At 37.4% G+C, this 18,656-nt stretch overlaps 1 protein-coding gene across 4 annotated transcripts in view; it reads left to right on the top strand.

Annotated features, from left to right (window-relative positions):
• Positions 1-18,656, top strand: part of LOC139952113 (probable 3',5'-cyclic phosphodiesterase pde-5) — a 66,268-nt gene that overhangs the window by 8,145 nt on the left and 39,467 nt on the right. For all 4 annotated transcript variants that reach the window (XR_011787870.1, XM_071951071.1, XM_071951070.1 and 1 more), the window contains exons 2-7: positions 8,420-8,694; positions 11,654-11,749; positions 12,789-12,986; positions 13,592-13,623; positions 16,338-16,502; positions 18,302-18,333. Coding sequence is in view for 3 of the 4 variants with exons in the window: in XM_071951071.1 (XP_071807172.1) it covers positions 8,466-8,694; positions 11,654-11,749; positions 12,789-12,986; positions 13,592-13,623; positions 16,338-16,502; positions 18,302-18,333 (752 nt within the window). In the remaining variant the exon portion in view is untranslated. The remainder of the gene's footprint in view (positions 1-8,419; positions 8,695-11,653; positions 11,750-12,788; positions 12,987-13,591; positions 13,624-16,337; positions 16,503-18,301; positions 18,334-18,656) is intronic.

The raw sequence follows: 18,656 nt of genomic DNA, 5'->3' as shown, positions 1-18,656 counted from the left end.
TCTCTGGGGTGCACTATTTTACTTTCAACCAAAGTGCTTCAATAAAATATGATCCACACAATTTCAAAAGGATAAATCAAATTGTCTTTTAATGAGATTGTACAGCATAACAATATTGCAAAAATAATAATAAAGAAAGAAAAAAAAGTTTATCAACCAAATTTTAGTGATTTTTAATAATTTAATATTGACAAATCAAACAACAGAAGTGCCACCAACTACAGAATGTTGAAAAATAAAAATAAATAAAAATAATTATAATAATAAAAAAAAATCTGATGTTGAGTTCATAAAAGATTATAAAAAAAACACCTTAAATTTACATGTAAATTAACGTGCCTGATATTGAAAGTTAATTTGATCAATAAAGATGAAAATAAAAAACAATTACAGCTTCTTAAAGACACTTGACACTATTGGTAACTGTCAAAGACCAGTCTTCTCACTTGCTTTGTCTCAACGGATGCATAAAATAACAAACCTGTGAAAATTTGAGCTCATTCGGTCATCGAAGATGCGAGAGAATAATGAAAGAAAAAAGACCCTTGTCACACGGATTTGTGTGTTTTCAGATGCTTGATTTCGAGACCTCAAATTCTAAATCTGAGGTCTCGAAGTCAAATTCATGGAAAGTTACTTCTTTCTCGAAGGGAGTCGTTTCTCACAATGGTTTATGCTACCAACCTCTCCCCATTACTCATTACCAAGTCAGGTTTTATGCTAATAATTATTTTGAGTAATTACCAAAAGTGTCCACTGCCTTTACGGCCTAATTGAAACATCGAGTAGGTTGGTAGTATCATGGAGGAAGGAAGAGAAGGAGCTCGAACGACCCGCAAAACTGCAGAGTAACAAAAGAATACCCTGACAATGCCCCTGTCTGACCAGTGGAAAAAGATAGGAGACCTCCAGCTGGACGGCCGATTAACGAGGATTAGATCTCTTTGTACAGAAGGTGTGGTACCGCCAGACTGCGCCGTTGCCTTCGTGTAAAGTTGAATCATTGGAGACAAGAATTGTGAATATACACGTTTTCATTTATCGTTTGTGGTGTTTCACGGAAATATCATGGCATGCTTTTTTACATTTTTTGTGACTTTCGGCTCACTAGCGGTGGTTCAAAATTTGGGTATTAGCAAATGAGGGTGGTTGGTATTCAATTGTGTTTTTTGATTTGGTGGGCACAAGTGTGCACAATTTTTATCAGGTCTCAAAAAAGTTGTTTTTTCTGTATTATATCCATACGACATACGACACCATAGTTGCGTGAAGAACCAAGTGCGCACGCGCAAACTCACATATGCCAGGTCGCCCATTTTGTATAAGGGATGTGGGTGATTACGAGGTGTCGTTAAACGACCGCGGTACCACAGGTTCGACTTTTGAAGTCCCCTTGTTCGAGCTCCTTCTCTTCCTTCCTCCATGGTAGTATAAAACATTGGGAGAAACGGCTCCCTCTGAAGTAATGTAGTTTTCGAGAAAGAAGTAGTTTGCCACGAATTTGATTTCGAGACCTTGGAATTAGAATTTGAGGTCTCAATATTAAGCAACTGAAAGCACACAACATTGTTTGACAAGGGTGTTTTTTCTTTCATTATTATCTTGTGCGCTTCGACGACCAATTGAGCTCAAATTATACGGGTTTGTTATTTTATGCATGTTGAGATACATCAATAGTGTCCAGTGTCTTTAAGCATATTGTAGGCATCCCAAGTCTTACTGCCACTATGCAGTCCTGAACTGCAGTAATAGTGCAGTCAACATTCTTGTCCTGGTTTGATTTATATACATCATCAGCAAATGTATGAACATCTGGTATAATACAAGTATATGGCTTTGTTTGTAATGTAGAGTCCGGCATGCTTGCAGAGGTTGCAAGATCAATTCCTGCTCCAGTCATTTTACCTTTGTTAATTGATTAATTACAAGTTACCCATTCAGTTTCCCCTTGTTTACTTTTAAAATTTATATAATTTAGGTGTATCAGTAGTGTAGACCTATCGGCAAAATCTAAGTGTATTCAAAATTTTCTGAAATGGCTAATTGTAGGGCTGGCTAGAACACTGAATGAAGTTGTTTGCTCTTTGAGCCAACAAATGGGCAGAAAGGTTGAAACAAGCGTGTTTCTGAGCCCATCTAGGGATCAAAGTCTACCAGCCTACAATGATTGGATTATTCTGGTTTGTTGAAGCCCCTACTCATTTCAGACTATTTATCATCACATTTTCTCGCTCAGATCATAAACTTGGGAAAATTGCTGATGGAACAAGGTTATTCACAAAAAGCCTTTTGATACAAACTGATAAGGACTTTCACTGTGACAGGTGGAATGTTCTATCCATTTTCATAAAGAAATAACCCCCCAAACAAATTATTAGATTATCAAGAAAGTCTCAGACTGCATCAGAGAACATGATCAATTTCAAGCTTTTCCAAAGGTCCTGGAGCAAGCGCTGGTCCCCAGGTACATGTATTGTACCTTTACGTTGTGTGAACGCAGTGTTATGAGTAACCCCTCTTGACCAAAATCCTGGATTCATCCTAGAGCAGGGTACAAAATTAAGAAAAATAGCTGGTTGCCCGAGGGCAACCATGAGCTGACTGAAAGACTGAAAGAAAGTTTGGTTGCCCCCAAAATGCCAATGATTTTCATGAAGCTATAAAGGTTCATTGTAGAGCTCTATAAATTGTTGTTAATGCTCTCCCAATCGAAGTGTATACACATGTAGTTGTTAATGTCCAGTGAGTTTAACTTTAAAAACATTATTTGTATGTGGATTTATTTATTTACTTAATGTGTTTATTTAGTTTATTCATTTATTAAGTTTTTACAATGATTTTGTACAGTGTGTCTGTTTTAGTTTGGCTTATGAATTGGTATGTGGCTCATAATTACTTTATTCACAAGTTGATCAAACTTTGACACTTCCAAAAATCCTTTTTCACAGACATCGTCGAGCTTGATTGTTGGTCATAGCCATAGTCTGTGGAACCAGTGATCTTGAGGGAACCACACACATGCACGAACACACAGCGTGTTGTTCTTGTAGAAATATTCATTATTATATTATTATTATTGTTATTATTATTATTATTATTTGTTTGGCCACTTCACAAAGAACAATAACAATGCATAAAACATGTAATTGCAAATAAGATTATAGTTATAGGACAAAAATAAAATAAATATGTTGAACAAAACTACAAGTAGGCATAAACCGTATGCTTAATAATGGCAACTAAAGCACTGGTCCTGAATGAAGAAGACTGACAAATAAGGTTTGGATACAACAAGTAAAAACATGTAAAGAATAGATGAGAGATGAGGGTGATTGGGAAAGGACAGAAAATGGGTTTGGAGAGGGAACAGCAGGGAACTAGGAACAGAGACAACCCATTTCAAGCTGCCCAGGATTAACAAAAGAGTAAACCCTGTGACCCCTCAATCCAAACTTGATCATCATAGTAGTTGGGGAATCTCATTGGGTCAAAATACAAAAAACCCTCATTGATAAAAAAAGTGTATTTACTGCGTGCCGTTCGTTTTGTTCCAACCTTCGAATTGTCAACTTTAGACCTGTGATGGACAATGTACAACAATATTCTCTTACAATAACGCGCGATTGACTCAATTATTGAGTCTTGGACACAAGATTGCATTTATCAGCTGACAGAATGTGAAGTCAGGTTGCCTTTCCACACAGATAAAAAATGCGCCCAAAATATCATTAAAAAATACAAGAAACAGCAATCTTCTGGGTGCATGCCAGGGTGTAGTATAAATATGGGTTCGACAATGTGTTGCTGATCCCTAGTAATTTTCAAGTTTTGTTGTCCGGCGCAAAATATTTATTGTTGGCTTCCAGAAGTCAAATCAACAGATCAGTATGATTTGCCTAATTTTACTAATTTTTTTGGGGGGTAACCCAATCTAGATACACTATTTAACCAATAGTATACTAGGCACTACAGAGCGTAGTTTGGGCACACGTGAGAATTTTTGTAGCACGAAGTGAACTAACTAGGGAAGCGTTACTTTCACAAAGTGACCTATCTCATTTACGTATTGGTTTGTACACAGCACTCTGCAGGCAAAACTTGAATTTTCTTTTTCACAAAGTGACCTGTTTAGGAATTAATTACTTTTAAAAATAGTTTTAGGAATGAAAACACTTTGACAGTTCTGTATGAAGAAATCATTAAGGAAATAAAAGGGTAGCGATGAGTTCTTAAGCGGCCGTTTAAAATTGGCATGGTCGTGGCTGGCTGTGTGATAAAGGATTTATGGCACGGCCACAACCCAGCAAGGTTTTAAACGCAGTTTAAGAAGAGTCACTACTCTTTTATTCCCATTCATTATGCCTTAAAAATGTTGGTTAAAAGGCGTAATAAAGTAAGAAAGACAGTAAAACTTATCCGTTTTCTAACATCCTTGAGCTCTGTACGTATGTGTGTTGCATTTTTATGACTGGAGACAGTTTTCAGATATTTGTGCACGTACAGCAGTTAAACTTGTGCAATACTTTTTACGTTTTTCCTTTCACTCACAGCGCGACCAACTCACCAGAATCGCGCCCGCATCGCCCATAACGAGAAACGCCTTGCACTAATACAGGCGCATAAGTATCCATAAAAACCGGTTATAAATAGCTCTAGCTGGTTGTTGTCTATCATTTAAACACCCCCACGTGACGTGCTCTCCACCAATAGGAATAGCGGAACTTTCTTAGGTATTTATGAAAATATAACAGCTTCATATTCGACATTTTATCATTAACCATACAGTAGAGCACTGCTCGGAAAGTCGGATCACGACATGATATATCTTCTCCCAAAATATAAACAAAAACTGAAGCAAAACAAACCTGCTATAAAAACGATCAGGAGCTTTAATCAAGACAACACGGAAACTCTACGCAGCTGTTTTGATTGCACAGACTGGGATGTTTTGTTTTCTTCCAACTCTATTGAAGAATCTACTGATGTAATCACCAAGTACATCAAATTTTGTGAGGACTGTATTGTACCAGAAAAAGTTATCAAGACTTTTCCAAACAACAAACCATGGATGACAAAAGACATAAAAGAACTCATCAACAGGAAACATATGGCGCACACAAATAACAATCTTCAAGACACTACAAAAAGAAATCAATCATCTCGTCAAACAATGCAAGAAAAATTATGCCCAGAAAATCGAACATAAATTCGGAAAAGGCGACCACAAGAGTGCTTGGGAGGGCTTGAAAGTCATCACAGGATTTGGCGACCGCAATAAATCGGAGATACCACAAGGTGATCTGAATTTATTTGTTAACGACCTCAACCAATTTTATGGCCGGTTTGATCGCAATAACAGTACAAATGGAGATGAAAACCACACCAAGCTGTGCATGGAGTTGGGCTCACAGGGAAATGCATCCGAGCGAATCGTCCTTACTACCGGTCAAGTTGAAAAGTCCCTCAAATCGATTAGGACGAACAAATCTGCAGGACCAGATGGGATCCGCGGTAAGATTTTAAAAGCGTGTCACAAAGAGCTTGCAGGAGTCTTTCAACGATTATTCCAATGGTCTTTAGACACTTATACAATCCCCAGTCTATGGAAATCCTCAACAGTCATTCCAATTCCCAAGATAACGAAGCCAGCTGTTCTCAATGACTATAGACCGGTTGCCCTCACACCTATTGTGATGAAATGCTTTGAACGGGTCATCAAAGGTATTCTGCTCAACGAAACAAGAAATGCAGCGGATCCTTTTCAGTTTGCCTACATGTATCGTGCGCATCGTGGTGTGGATGATGCAATTATGACATTATTGCATAACATTTACGGGCACATTGACAATTGTAAAAGCTATGTACGAACATTATTTATTGACTTTTCCTCTGCCTTTAACACAATAAGGCCACAGTCTCTTTTGTATAAATTACAGCATTTGAAAGTTAACCCACACCTTGCCCTCTGGATTAATGATTTTTTACTGCAGCGACTACAAAAGGTCAGATTTTCAGGTGTTAGCTCTGATGTTGCACACTTAAGCACTGGAGTTCCACAGGGGTGTGTGTTATCATCTCTTTTGTTCTCATTGTTCACAAGTGACTTTAATGTCCAAAGTAGTTCTTGTATTGTGATTAAATATGCAGATGACACAGCCTTGACTGGATTAATTTCTGGCAATGATGAATCCGAGTATAGGACAGGAGTTAATCAGTTTGTTGATTGGTGTGAAAGAAATAACTTAGTTCTTAACGTAAATAAAACAAAAGAAATGGTTTTTAACTTTCAAAAAAACATTCAACCTGTACAACCTGTTAAAATTAATGACATGTCTGTTGAAGTGGTAAAGGAATACAAGTATCTGGGAACTGTAATTGATGATCAGCTGAACTGGAACTCTAACACCACGAAAATCTATAAGAAGGCTAATCAACGGTTGTACTTTGTCAGGAAGCTGAAGTATTTTAATGTTAACACCCGGAATCTTAATCTATTTTATCAGAGTACTATTTTATCCTTGTTGACTTTTTGTGCAATCACTTGGTTTAATTCACTTTCAGTTTTTAATAGGCAAAAACTAGTTCGCATTACCAAACAAGCCAGTAGGATTATTGGTTCAGATAATGACGGTCTTCAGGAATTAGTTAAGAATAGACTTATGAGCAAGTTCTACTGTATTTTGTCTGACAACACACATCCCCTTTACCCACTGACTGTTCACAACAAATCTGGTAGGATCCGTCAACTAAGCCTTAAGACTAACAGGTTCAAGAACTCATTTTTACCTATTGCTATCCATAATTTTAACTGTGATTTTATTAGATAACTGCAATGCATCCAGCCCTATGTACTGTCTTAATTGTTTATTATTGTTTTATTTGATTTTCTGGCATCTCCTGTGCAATTTGGCCTCTTTTAATTTGGGGAGGGGGTCCACTACCCAATCATGCTTTTGCGTTTGACTGTTTGTTTGTTTGTTTGTTTGTTTGTTTGTTTGTTTGTTTGTTTGTTTGTTTGTTTGTTTGTTTGTTTGTTTGTTTGTTTGTTTGTTTGTTTGTTTGTTTGTTTGTTTGTTTGTTTGTTTGTTTGTTTGTTTGTTTGTTTGTTTGTTTGTTTGTTTGTTTGTTTGTTTGTTTGTTTGTTTGTTTGTTTGTTTGTTTGTTTGTTTGTTTGTTTGTTTGTTTGTTTGTTTGTTTGTTTGTTTGTTTGTTTGTTTGTTTGTTTGTTTGTTTGTTTGTTTGTTTGTTTGTTTGTTTGTTTGTTTGTTTGTTTGTTTGTTTGTTTGTTTGTTTGTTTGTTTGTTTGTTTGTTTGTTTGTTTGTTTGTTTGTTTGTTTGTTTGTTTGTTTGTTTGTTTGTTTGTTTGTTTGTTTGTTTGTTTGTTTGTTTGTTTGTTTGTTTGTTTGTTTGTTTGTTTGTTTGTTTGTTTGTTTGTTTGTTTGTTTGTTTGTTTGTTTGTTTGTTTGTTTGTTTGTTTGTTTGTTTGTTTGTTTGTTTGTTTGTTTGTTTGTTTGTTTGTTTGTTTGTTTGTTTGTTTGTTTGTTTGTTTGTTTGTTTGTTTGTTTGTTTGTTTGTTTGTTTGTTTGTTTGTTTGTTTGTTTGTTTGTTTGTTTGTTTGTTTGTTTGTTTGTTTGTTTGTTTGTTTGTTTGTTTGTTTGTTTGTTTGTTTGTTTGTTTGTTTGTTTGTTTGTTTGTTTGTTTGTTTGTTTGTTTGTTTGTTTGTTTGTTTGTTTGTTTGTTTGTTTGTTTGTTTGTTTGTTTGTTTGTTTGTTTGTTTGTTTGTTTGTTTGTTTGTTTGTTTGTTTGTTTGTTTGTTTGTTTGTTTGTTTGTTTGTTTGTTTGTTTGTTTGTTTGTTTGTTTGTTTGTTTGTTTGTTTGTTTGTTTGTTTGTTTGTTTGTTTGTTTGTTTGTTTGTTTGTTTGTTTGTTTGTTTGTTTGTTTGTTTGTTTGTTTGTTTGTTTGTTTGTTTGTTTGTTTGTTTGTTTGTTTGTTTGTTTGTTTTGTTTGTTTGTTTGTTTGTTTGTTTGTTTGTTTGTTTATATGAACTTTTATGATTTTTACTTATATTAAGGTTATTGTTTTATGTAGTATTGTGGTAATTCTTGTGCAATTTTACATTTTAATATTTTATATGTTGCTGTACAATAGGATTGTAAATTTCATGTATTTTTATATACTTGACGAATAAACCATTCAATTCAATTCAATTCAATTCAATTAAGAAAGTAAGCAGAAGCCCAAACATCAGTTTGAAAAGTTGTGCAACTTCAACTTGCCTGGGCATCTGTTAACGTGCCCCTGTAGAGGATTTACCTAAGGCAATTGAACATGGCTAATGGCTTCCATTATTGGTAAATGCATCTATAGGTTTTCATATTTTGACACACACTATTTGTTTTTTTATCCTTGTCTTTTATAGCACTTTCGTTCTTGTGAGTATTTATAATCGTGAAGAATCAGCCCAGATGAATAAGCATAAGATGTCAAGCCCTACCAAGCAAACAGCTAGTAGAAGACTGCCTCCTCTTCCATCACATAAACGTGGTCAGGCTCCAACCAGTAGTCCACATAGCAAAGGACATTCTGTATATTTAGGACCAAGCAACCAAAAGGCAGATGGGAAGTATGCGCATGTTCAAGGACATTATGGTTATGGTCTTTCTCGCCCAAACCAGGAACGCATGGTAGTAACAGGTCAGTATTATAAATTCATAAATGTAATGTCATTTTTTGCACCATAACAATTTGACACATTTGTAAAATGTTGTTCTTTGCTTGGTGTTGTGCCCTTAAGGGTGTTTGGTAGTTTGCAATGTGTTCTGCTTGACAAGGTTCTGCTGTGCTGAAATGTACTGTCCTTTGCTCTGTATAGACCTTATGCACATGACCTAGAGGTCAAAAGGAGTTTGTTCATTGGCCAATTCTGTGGGCCGCGCGTACAAACCTGTACGTTTCGATTGTTTCGTCACCGTTTTTCCACTAAGATGGCCGCTGGATGACGTCAATGCATAAGGTCTATTGTGCTCTGAAAGGTTCTGTGCTTTGCATGTTGTGCTTTTGGATAATGTGACTTGTTGTGCTGTGCCTGGTGTTGTGCTGTGCCGGGTGTGTGCTGTGCAGGGTGTTGTGTTTTGCAGGGTGTTGTGCTGTGCCGGGTGTGTGCTGTGCCGGGTGTTGTGCTGTGCAGGGTGTTGTGCTGTGCCGGGTGTTGTGCTGTGCCGGGTGTTGTGCTGTGCAGGGTGTTTTGCTGTGCCGGGTGTTGTGTTTTGCAGGGTGTTGTGCTGTGCCGGGTATTGTGCTGTGCCGGGTGTTGTGCTGTGCCGGGTGTTGTGCTGTGCATGGTGTTTTGCTGTGCCGGGTGTTGTGTTTTGCAGGGTGTTGTGCTGTGCAGGGTGTTGTGCTGTGCCGGGTGTTGTGCTGTGCCGGGTGTTGTGCTGTGCAGGGTGTTTTGCTGTTCAGGGTATTGTGCTGTGCAGGGTGTTGTGCTGTGCCGGGTGTTGTGTTTTGCAGGGTGTGGTGCTGTGCCGGGTGTTGTGCTGTGCAGGGTGTTGTGCTGTGCAGGGTGTTTTGCTGTGCCGGGTGTTGTGCTGTGCAGGGTGTTGTGCTGTGCTGGGTGTTGTGCTGTGCATGGTGTTTTGCTGTGCCGGGTGTTGTGTTTTGCAGGGTGTTGTGCTGTGCAGGGTGTTGTGCTGTGCCGGGTGTTGTGCTGTGCCGGGTGTTGTGCTGTGCAGGGTGTTTTGCTGTTCAGGGTGTTGTGCTGTGCAGGGTGTTGTGCTGTGCAGGGTGTTTTGCTGTGCAGGGTGTTGTGCTGTGCCGGGTGTGTGCTGTGCCGAGTGTGTGCTGTGCAGGGTGTTGTGCTGTGCCGGGTGTTGTGCTGTGCAGGGTGTTGTGCTGTGCAGGGTGTTGTGCTGTGCCGGGTGTGTGCTGTGCCGGGTGTGTGCTGTGCAGGGTGTTGTGCTGTGCCGGGTGTTTTGCTGTGCAGGGTGTTGTGCTGTGCAGGGTGTTGTGCTGTGCAGGGTGTTTTGCTGTGCCGGGTGTGTGCTGTGCAGGGTGTTGTGCTGTGCAGGGTGTTTTGCTGTGCAGGGTGTTGTGCTGTGCAGGGTGTTGTGCTGTGCAGGGTGTTGTGCTGTGCCGGGTGTTGTGTTTTGCAGGGTGTTGTGTTGTGCAGGGTGTTGTGCTGTGCCGGGTGTTGTGTTGTGCAGGGTGTTGTGCTGTGCCGGGTGTGTGCTGTGCAGGGTGTTTTGCTGTGCCGGGTGTGTGCTGTGCAGGGTGTTTTGCTGTGCAGGGTGTTGTGTCTTGCAGGGTGTTGTGTTTTGCAGGGGGTTGTGTTTTGCAGGTTGTTGTGCTTTGTGTTGTGCTCTGTTTTGTCTTAGATTTTATAGATTAATATGATGGGATTAGGAGGCTTAAAAAATGAGCAGAGTCCATTTTATGCACACAGTTATCAACTGTGTTGCAGCAGCCATCTGTGTAACATGTGTGGTAATTATTGGCATAGTAAGGGTTGTGCTATGGTGTACGGTACCAGAAAACCAAATCCGGCACTCATGATTCCTTGACCACCACCGACGGAACGTTCTCTTTTTAAAAAAAAACACTTATTTCAAATTTTGAGATTTAAAATATTAGTTACCATATTAAATTTTTGCCACCACATGATTAAAATTATGAAAAGTTTTTAATAAGAAAATCTTACGGTAAATTAAAGCTATCCAGCTCAGTTTCTGTAAAATATATACACTGTTGGCTTGTGCGTAAAGCGCTCGCCTCTCACCAAGGTGACCCTGGTTCGATTCCCGTTCAAGGCCATGTAAGTTGAGTTGTGCGTTGGTTCTCTGCTGCGCCACGAGGGTTTTCCAGACTATCCGGTTTTCCTCCCTCAGGAAAAAATAAAACACTCTCGATCTTGGCTGTGCTCCGTGGTCATAATGGGTTGATGTGGCTGAAGTTGCCCTTGCATGCCTGCTTCTCGAACACCTTGTAGCCGCGTCCTTCGCAATTCAGCTCTTAGCTGCGAGTAAGGATGATTAGCTTCCCAAATTATTATTATTATGTAGCCCCACTGAAGTTTGCCACTGCCCACTAATTTGTGAACGCAAAAATCCACAACTTAGTGATCACGTGAGTTTAATAAAAACCCATGCATCAAAAGGATGTTCGAGTCTGGCTATGATGTGATACTTCCATATGTACATTTCATGTCAGTTTACAGTCCGGACACAGAAACACCACAACTGCTTTTGGTTCTTTAGAGTCTGGTTCCATAGTTTTTACAATGCTTTAGGCCTACCGATGGGATGTGGCAACAAACATACGCTGAGAGAATTTTTTCTGCATCTTATGCAAGCTCTAATCACAGCTTGTAAAAAAAAGTGTTGTCTAAGTTGAAACAGGCTTGTGGTACTGGTAGGTCTTGTCATAACAACAGGTTTTGTTTCTATTGTATATGGAGGGGGGGGGGTCAGACTTCCAAAAATTGTGCCTTTTCTATATATAGATACTAAACACAAATGAAGCAAAACAATGCAGGGTTTTACATTTTACTGATATTTGTTTCTCTCCAACTAATGCTTTCAAGTCCTTTCATGCCTTTATGTACATGTATCACATACAACTTTTGTTTAGCGCATAATTTTTGGTTGTCATGGTGCAGGTCAGTCCTCAACTCTGAGTAATGGCACATCTACATCTAGTCGTCATCGTGGCATACCCTTGCATCATTCATTCAGTGAATCTAATGACATACCAGGTACATTATTATTCATAGACTGGTTATGTTAACTTGTCCTCAAGCTAACTTGAATCCTTGCTGCTGATTGGTTGACAGCTGTTGGATGAATTCCTTATAATCCCACTTCTATGAAAATATCCTACTGGAATCATAGTAATCACGTACTGAATGCAATCTGTGCATGTACACATGTTTGCAACTACTTCAGTTTGCTTTTTAAACACGGTGTCAAATTATAGACTTCATTTTTACAGTAGTCCTCAAGACTAACTTTAAACCCTTTCAAGAGTAATAACTTTGAAATATATTTGTCATCATTTAGAAAATTGAAACACAAAAAGAATGGATTATGTTATTATATTGTTTGTTTGCAAGTTAACTTGAGGATGCAAAGCTAGAGAATGTCTGTAGCCTTCCTACATTCTTTGTACATACATACCGAGAACTGAGTCTTTTTGTTTTGTATTTCATTTGCACAATAATGATCAATAATGATTATTATGCTATTAAACATCAGGCTGCTTATTTGCTTCCACCGTCTGTATATTCAAACAACACCTTTTGTCTGTGGTTTACTAAGAGTAGCACATTATTTTAGTTCTTGTCATCAGTTAGTGTCTCTTGTATTCTATATGCTTCTTGTTTGTATTTACATGTGTATGATGACAAATAACTAGTGTATAGTATTAATTTTGGTTTTTTACCCATACACCGATGTGTGTTAGCACTGTATACTCAGTATTTTCCCGAGTCCTACTAGACTACCGAGGTTGCCCGGTAGCTAGAGGCAGTTCGAGTTGGTAAGACACTGCTCTAGAATTGCAAGGGTCGTGGGTTCGAATCCCATCCGAGTAACATGCCTGTGATATTTTTTCACAGGACTCAGGAAAGTACCGAGTATACATTGCTACAAACTACAAAGTTGGTAAAATGTGGAAAAAACTGCTCTAATATTTAACAATAAAGTTGATTTTTAAATGAACAACTAAGGGATTTTTAAATCCCCTAGTTGTTCATTTGTTTATCTATTTGCTTCATGCTTGATTAAATTTTTCAGATCACCTTCTTCATGAGCAAGTACGCAGTTACTTAAATGAGAATCCTGCATTTCTTGAGGACTATATATTGAGTCGTGTTGATTATGATACATTAGAGAGGTGGACTAATCAAGTCAGATTACACAAACACAAAGTAACCTACAGTAGAACATTGTCCAGAGAGAACTCCGGCAAGAGTTGCTCAAGCCATGGTACAGGTAAGTCATTGTTTTATACATCAAATAGTTCACAAGTGGTGAGTGGTAAGTGGGCCTACAAATATAGATAATACATTTGTAAGCAGAGGGCTTTTTTCTTTCCCATGTGTTATTTACACTGTAAATTTTGATGTTTTGCTTGAAACCAATGGTTCTTTAGAGTTAGTCCTTACATGGTGTTACCACAAACCTTTACATATCGTTATTCCACAAAGCAAAGTTTCAAGTCCTACTTATGAATATACTTTATAAAAGCACCTTGTTGACAGTTTCTTGATGATGAAGATTCTTTGAGCATGTATTGTGCTCGAGTGTGGAGGAAGTATGGTCATCTGAAGGCAAGGAGTAGTCAATACATTGTCAATATTTTATGTTTTCTTAAATTTAATTTTTGCTCGGCTGAAGAGCTGTGTATTGATTTACCATTTGCTGAAGTCGGCAAATGGGATCTTACTGTATGGATGTAATTTCCTGTTTCACATTGAGAAGTCCATATCACCTGCCATCCCATTTCCTTTTATGTCATGCTCATATGCCTTCTAGTCTAAGGCTTTTTCCTTTGGACTTCTTCTACAATATAATGTGTGCCTTGTTATTGTTTGTAGGTCCCCCAACACCAAAGCTTCATCACTGGAAGGTAAGAGTCAATGTTTGTTCTATTTGCTATTCGCATTGGGTAACAGGATTTGCAATGTCATGATTGGTGAGAATGCAAAGAGTCTTTAGCCTCAAAGAGCCAAATGGGGAAAGACATTTAGGTTGATGCAGTCATATTTAATTCAAAAGCGTGATATTATCCCTTGAGGCAGTTATATACTGTTTGGGACACCTCACTATTTCATTGAGAAAAACTAATAATTAAGAATAGTAATTGGAAATCTAATTTAACTTTGAAATGGTTTAAATTTGGTACTTTTTCCAAGGCAAAATTCACACAAAAAAACATTCATGTTAAATGTGGCGTTATTAATTAAGTCCAACGGGGATAATAGTCCCTTTTTCGCTGACTAATAAAATAAAATAAATAACGTTATTAAACAAAAAATATTTACTGTCAAATAAAGAATGCTTTTGAGATTGTAAATGGACAGTTGGTGAAACTCTTAAAATGCACTGAATACATTGAATGAATTTCATCTGATGAATTTCAGCTGAGTGAAATTCCTAATAAGAGGGGCCTCTACATGTACATTGTATGTGTAGAGCAGGGTGTCAGCAACACACAACATATTGTGCACACTCACTGCACACACAGCAGTGTGGCACACAGTCATAAACAAATACCCACACATTGATTTATGTTGTTATGGTGATAGTAACTAAGAGAGTGGAGTGGCCTTCTTATTGGCATTAAAGGGAGATGTTAACATTGATGCGTGTCTACATGTAGTACCTAAAGGAGTAGTTCAACACACACACAACAAGCAAAACAAAGCAAATAAAACAAAATTGGGCATTGTCTGTGCCTACATTGTCTGTGTATCTTCTTATTTTGTATACCACTGGAGTGCATGGTATTGCAATGTACAATGTATTGTACAAAGACATGGTCTTAATGTCTTCATAATGCTGAATATACTTTCTCATTGCAAAATTTCCCACAACAAAAAATGTACAATGTAAACTAAACAATACATTTCAACTTGTCTTTTGAAAAAACAACACAGCACTTAACGTACGTGTGCATGAGTTATTTCCCATTTATCATGAAAAGCAGTTGTCCATCATGCATCACAAGGAAAAGCAAAAACAATTACACCCACAAATGTATGTTCATTACTGTATACTTAAATTTAAATAATTTGCTTTAAATGTAAGATTTCTGACAATAAAATTTGTCTTACATGCACAAATAAGAGTTATCTTTATCTGCCCAATAACTGTATATGATGTGAACGAATGAACAAATTAAGGTGTCAAGATGTTACTCCATCATGCAGAGAGATATAAAAACCGTATGACCTTAACAATGAAGAGAAGATTTCACAAAGATAACAAACTAAATTCCTCAAGTTTTATAATATAGCCTACAGTAAGTTTATTTGGGTATTAGAGTGGATCCATGATTTTACAAAATAACAAGTGATTCGTGATCACTTTCTGACAATACATCATGTATACCGTGTGCATAAACACTTGAAATTATGTGCTCACCAATCAAGAGTAAACAAAATCAAAAACACTTGAAGCAAGATTACTGTATACATGATGATATGTGAAATGGTCAATGTCATTGTCACCTGCATAGACCTACAGCTTAATACTCTTAGTGGCTGCTCATCCATAGCTCTCTTGGCAATGACCCACTTTACCTATTTCAGTTGCCATGGTTTCTTATGACGTACATATTTTAAGGAGATGAATTTTTGTTATTATCATTCAAATTGTTGCTATGGAAACAGTGCCTGTTATATCTGTGTACAATGTGAGATGGACATGTGTAATATTGCTGCATACCATTGTGCATTTAGCTGCACACTGTCTTTGTTTAATTCAGGTGGTTGTCATGGTTGTATGTTGAAACTCTACAAGATACACAAAATCAGACATGTTTTTATAATTAAATACATGTGTACACAAATATCATTAAATAATCATCTGGATTGTTGAAGATCAAGAATTAAAATATTTATTTTTACAACAAACAACAATAACCAAAATTATGTATGTTACTTATAATTTAGTAGTTACGTTTCACTTCAAGCTAGGGGCTTCTTCATTAATGTATGTAACATCATTTAACTGATGTAATATACATGTACATAACAAATCAACTGTTTTGTAGGGGGTTAATTTACAATAATGAAAGATTTCTATTTTAGATTCTTATTAATTTCAAGTTTTGGATACTACTCCAAACTTGGTGTGTGGATTGGTCATAGGATCCCCCAGAAGCATTGTTTTAGACCCCTAACACACTCTAGGTCAAAGGTCAAGATCGATAAAACAAAAGAAATGTTGTGCAAGTGGTAACTCAACAAGTACTTGGCATATCTACGCCAAACTTGGTTTGTGGATTGGTCTTGGGTTCCCCAAGAAATCTATTATTGTTTTGGCTCAGGGATGTTATGTCTTTTAAATGTCAAGTTCGACTATAGCTAAAACAAAAGAAATATTGTCCAACTGATAACTTAAGAATCATGAGATCCATTCCAAGAGTTTTATCCAACAAACTGCATCTCTTTGGAACTCCTTGCCTGGTTCATGTTTCCCTTCATCATACAATCTAGATTGTTTTAAGTGGAATATCAATCACTGATCAATTATCACTGATAAATGAAAATCAATACTCAGTCATTTATTCCACAACAATTCTTCCACTCCTACTTTGTTTTCTCATATCTTATATAGAAAGGTGTTCATCATCGCGACAGAAAAAAGTTAGTGCATGAGTTAACCCAAGATTTACAGCATTATGCCAGCCGTGTTCGGATTCTGCATGAAATGGCTGAATGTATTGCATCTCAAATACAGGCTGATGGGTTCACTCTCTACCTTGTCACCGAAAATGCAACGGTAAGTACAAATGTATTGTGTACATGTATACTGGTTTGTAACCAAGCATCAACAGTGTTTTAATGACAAGTGTACACTCACATGAACCAAGAGGTTGTTCATTTTTCCAGCATGTTTCCATCACAGTGTATCTTGATTTGGATGATCACTGATCTACACATTTGTTTTTGCATTCCGAAAGATTTTTTATTTCTAAGGTGTATTTATGAGATGGCTGAGTCCACTGTTAACTGAAATAAACTATGCTTTAAAATGTGTGGTTCTGACAAATATTCCTAATTTTTATTTGTTCCCAATATAATTAAGAAAAACGTGTTACCAATAAGTATTATAAAGGTTAGGTTCATGTACATGTATCAACATGGATACAGTATTCTTTATTTCGGCACTTTGTTATGTAGTTAAAGCCTAACGGTCTGATTTAACTGATCAATATTCCTATCAATATGTTTGTTTGAATGGGTGTAGTCCTTACATGGGAAACGTTTTTATTAAATTTGCTTTTGTGTGACTACATGTATGTACGTAGTACTTGTCTGTGCAAGCCATACAGTGACATATCCCAAGGCCTGTTATTATCTGACCTTGTTATTGTTCCCGGTGTATGCAAAAGAAGATTTTCATCTCTGTGTTCAAATCTGTCAGAGTGGTGGATAAATTCAGACTTATTATTACAAAATCTGTCGGAGCCTGAGGGCCTGATCTTTAGGCTGTACACTGCTTTCACAAAATGTACTTGATGGGATGACAGCTGGTGAGGTGAAGGTATTGAGGTTTAACTTTGAATCTTATTCGTCTTTTTGAACACTGACATCTAGAAAGTGGGTATCAGTGGTTTAATAGGTTGTGAACTTGATTAATGTAGTATTGACTTACCGTTACCACATTTAAAAGACACTGGACACTATTGGTAGTTGTCAAAGACTAGCCTTTATGTATCTCAACATATGCATAAAATAACAAACCTGTGAAAACTTGAGCTCAATGGGTCGTCGAAGTTGTGAGATAATAATGAAAGAAAAAACACCCTTATCACACGAAGTTGTGTGCTTTCAGATGCTTGATTTTGAGACCTCAAATTCGAGACCTCAAATTCTAAATGTGAGGTCTCGAAATTAAATTTGTGGAAAATTACTTCTTTCTCAAAAACTGCGTCTCTTCAGAGGGAGCTGTTTCTCACAATGTTTATACTAGTAACCTCTTCCCATTACTCGTAATCAAGTAAGGTTTTATGCTAATAAATATTTTAACTAATATCCAATAGTGTCCACTGCTTTTAATGGTCCTGAGAAAGAAATGTACGTGGTTTATGAGGCTTGCTTTCTTCATCGTAAACATGTTGAAGAATGTTGGTGTACAACAAAGAGAACACATCAAAAGTCACAAACATGGTTGCGTTTGGGCCCTGGTTCTGAATACAACAAAGAGAACACATCAAAAGTCACAAACATGGTTGCGTTTGGGCCCTGGTTCTGAATACAACAAAGAGAACACATCAAAAGTCACAAACATGGTTGCGTTTGGGCCCTGGTTCTGAATACAACAAAGAGAACACATCAAAAGTCACAAACATGGTTGCGTTTGGGCCCTGGTTCTGAATACAACAAAGAGAACACATCAAAAGTCACAAACATGGTTGCGTTTGGGCCCTGGTTCTGAATACAACAAAGAGAACACATCAAAAGTCACAAACATGGTTGCGTTTGGGCCCTGGTTCTGAATACCTGAATGTTGGTGAGGTTGATACAACCTGTACAGTTTCATTTATTTATTTATTTATTTTATTTTGTTTTATTTAGGAACTGTATGAATACAATCCGGAACATGATGGGTAAGTGAATTGTCTGACAAGTATTTGCATGCGATTACATGTATGACACAACAACCCCTTTAGAAAGGAATTTCATAAGGTATTTTTTGCAGAGGCTGTTGTTCCTTTTTGTACGGGTGAAGCAAAGCATAGCATGGTAGGTGCAGAATGCAATTACTGTATCCCTATACGTATCATAGAGGTAAATATGGGAATAAAACTTCTTTTTTTTGGGGGGGGGGGATGATGTGCATTATTTTGGACTGTTATCAGCTGTTTTTGTTCATTCTACATGTATCATTGGGAACCCCAAACATCCTGAAGCAGTTACATGTATGCATCAC

The sequence above is a fragment of the Asterias amurensis genome, chromosome 20 (genome assembly GCF_032118995.1).
Source record: "Asterias amurensis chromosome 20, ASM3211899v1".
In the NCBI taxonomy this organism is placed as follows: domain Eukaryota; kingdom Metazoa; phylum Echinodermata; class Asteroidea; order Forcipulatida; family Asteriidae; genus Asterias; species Asterias amurensis.
The sequence above is the reverse complement of the archived record's forward strand: the minus strand, read 5'-3'. Positions and strand labels throughout refer to the sequence as shown.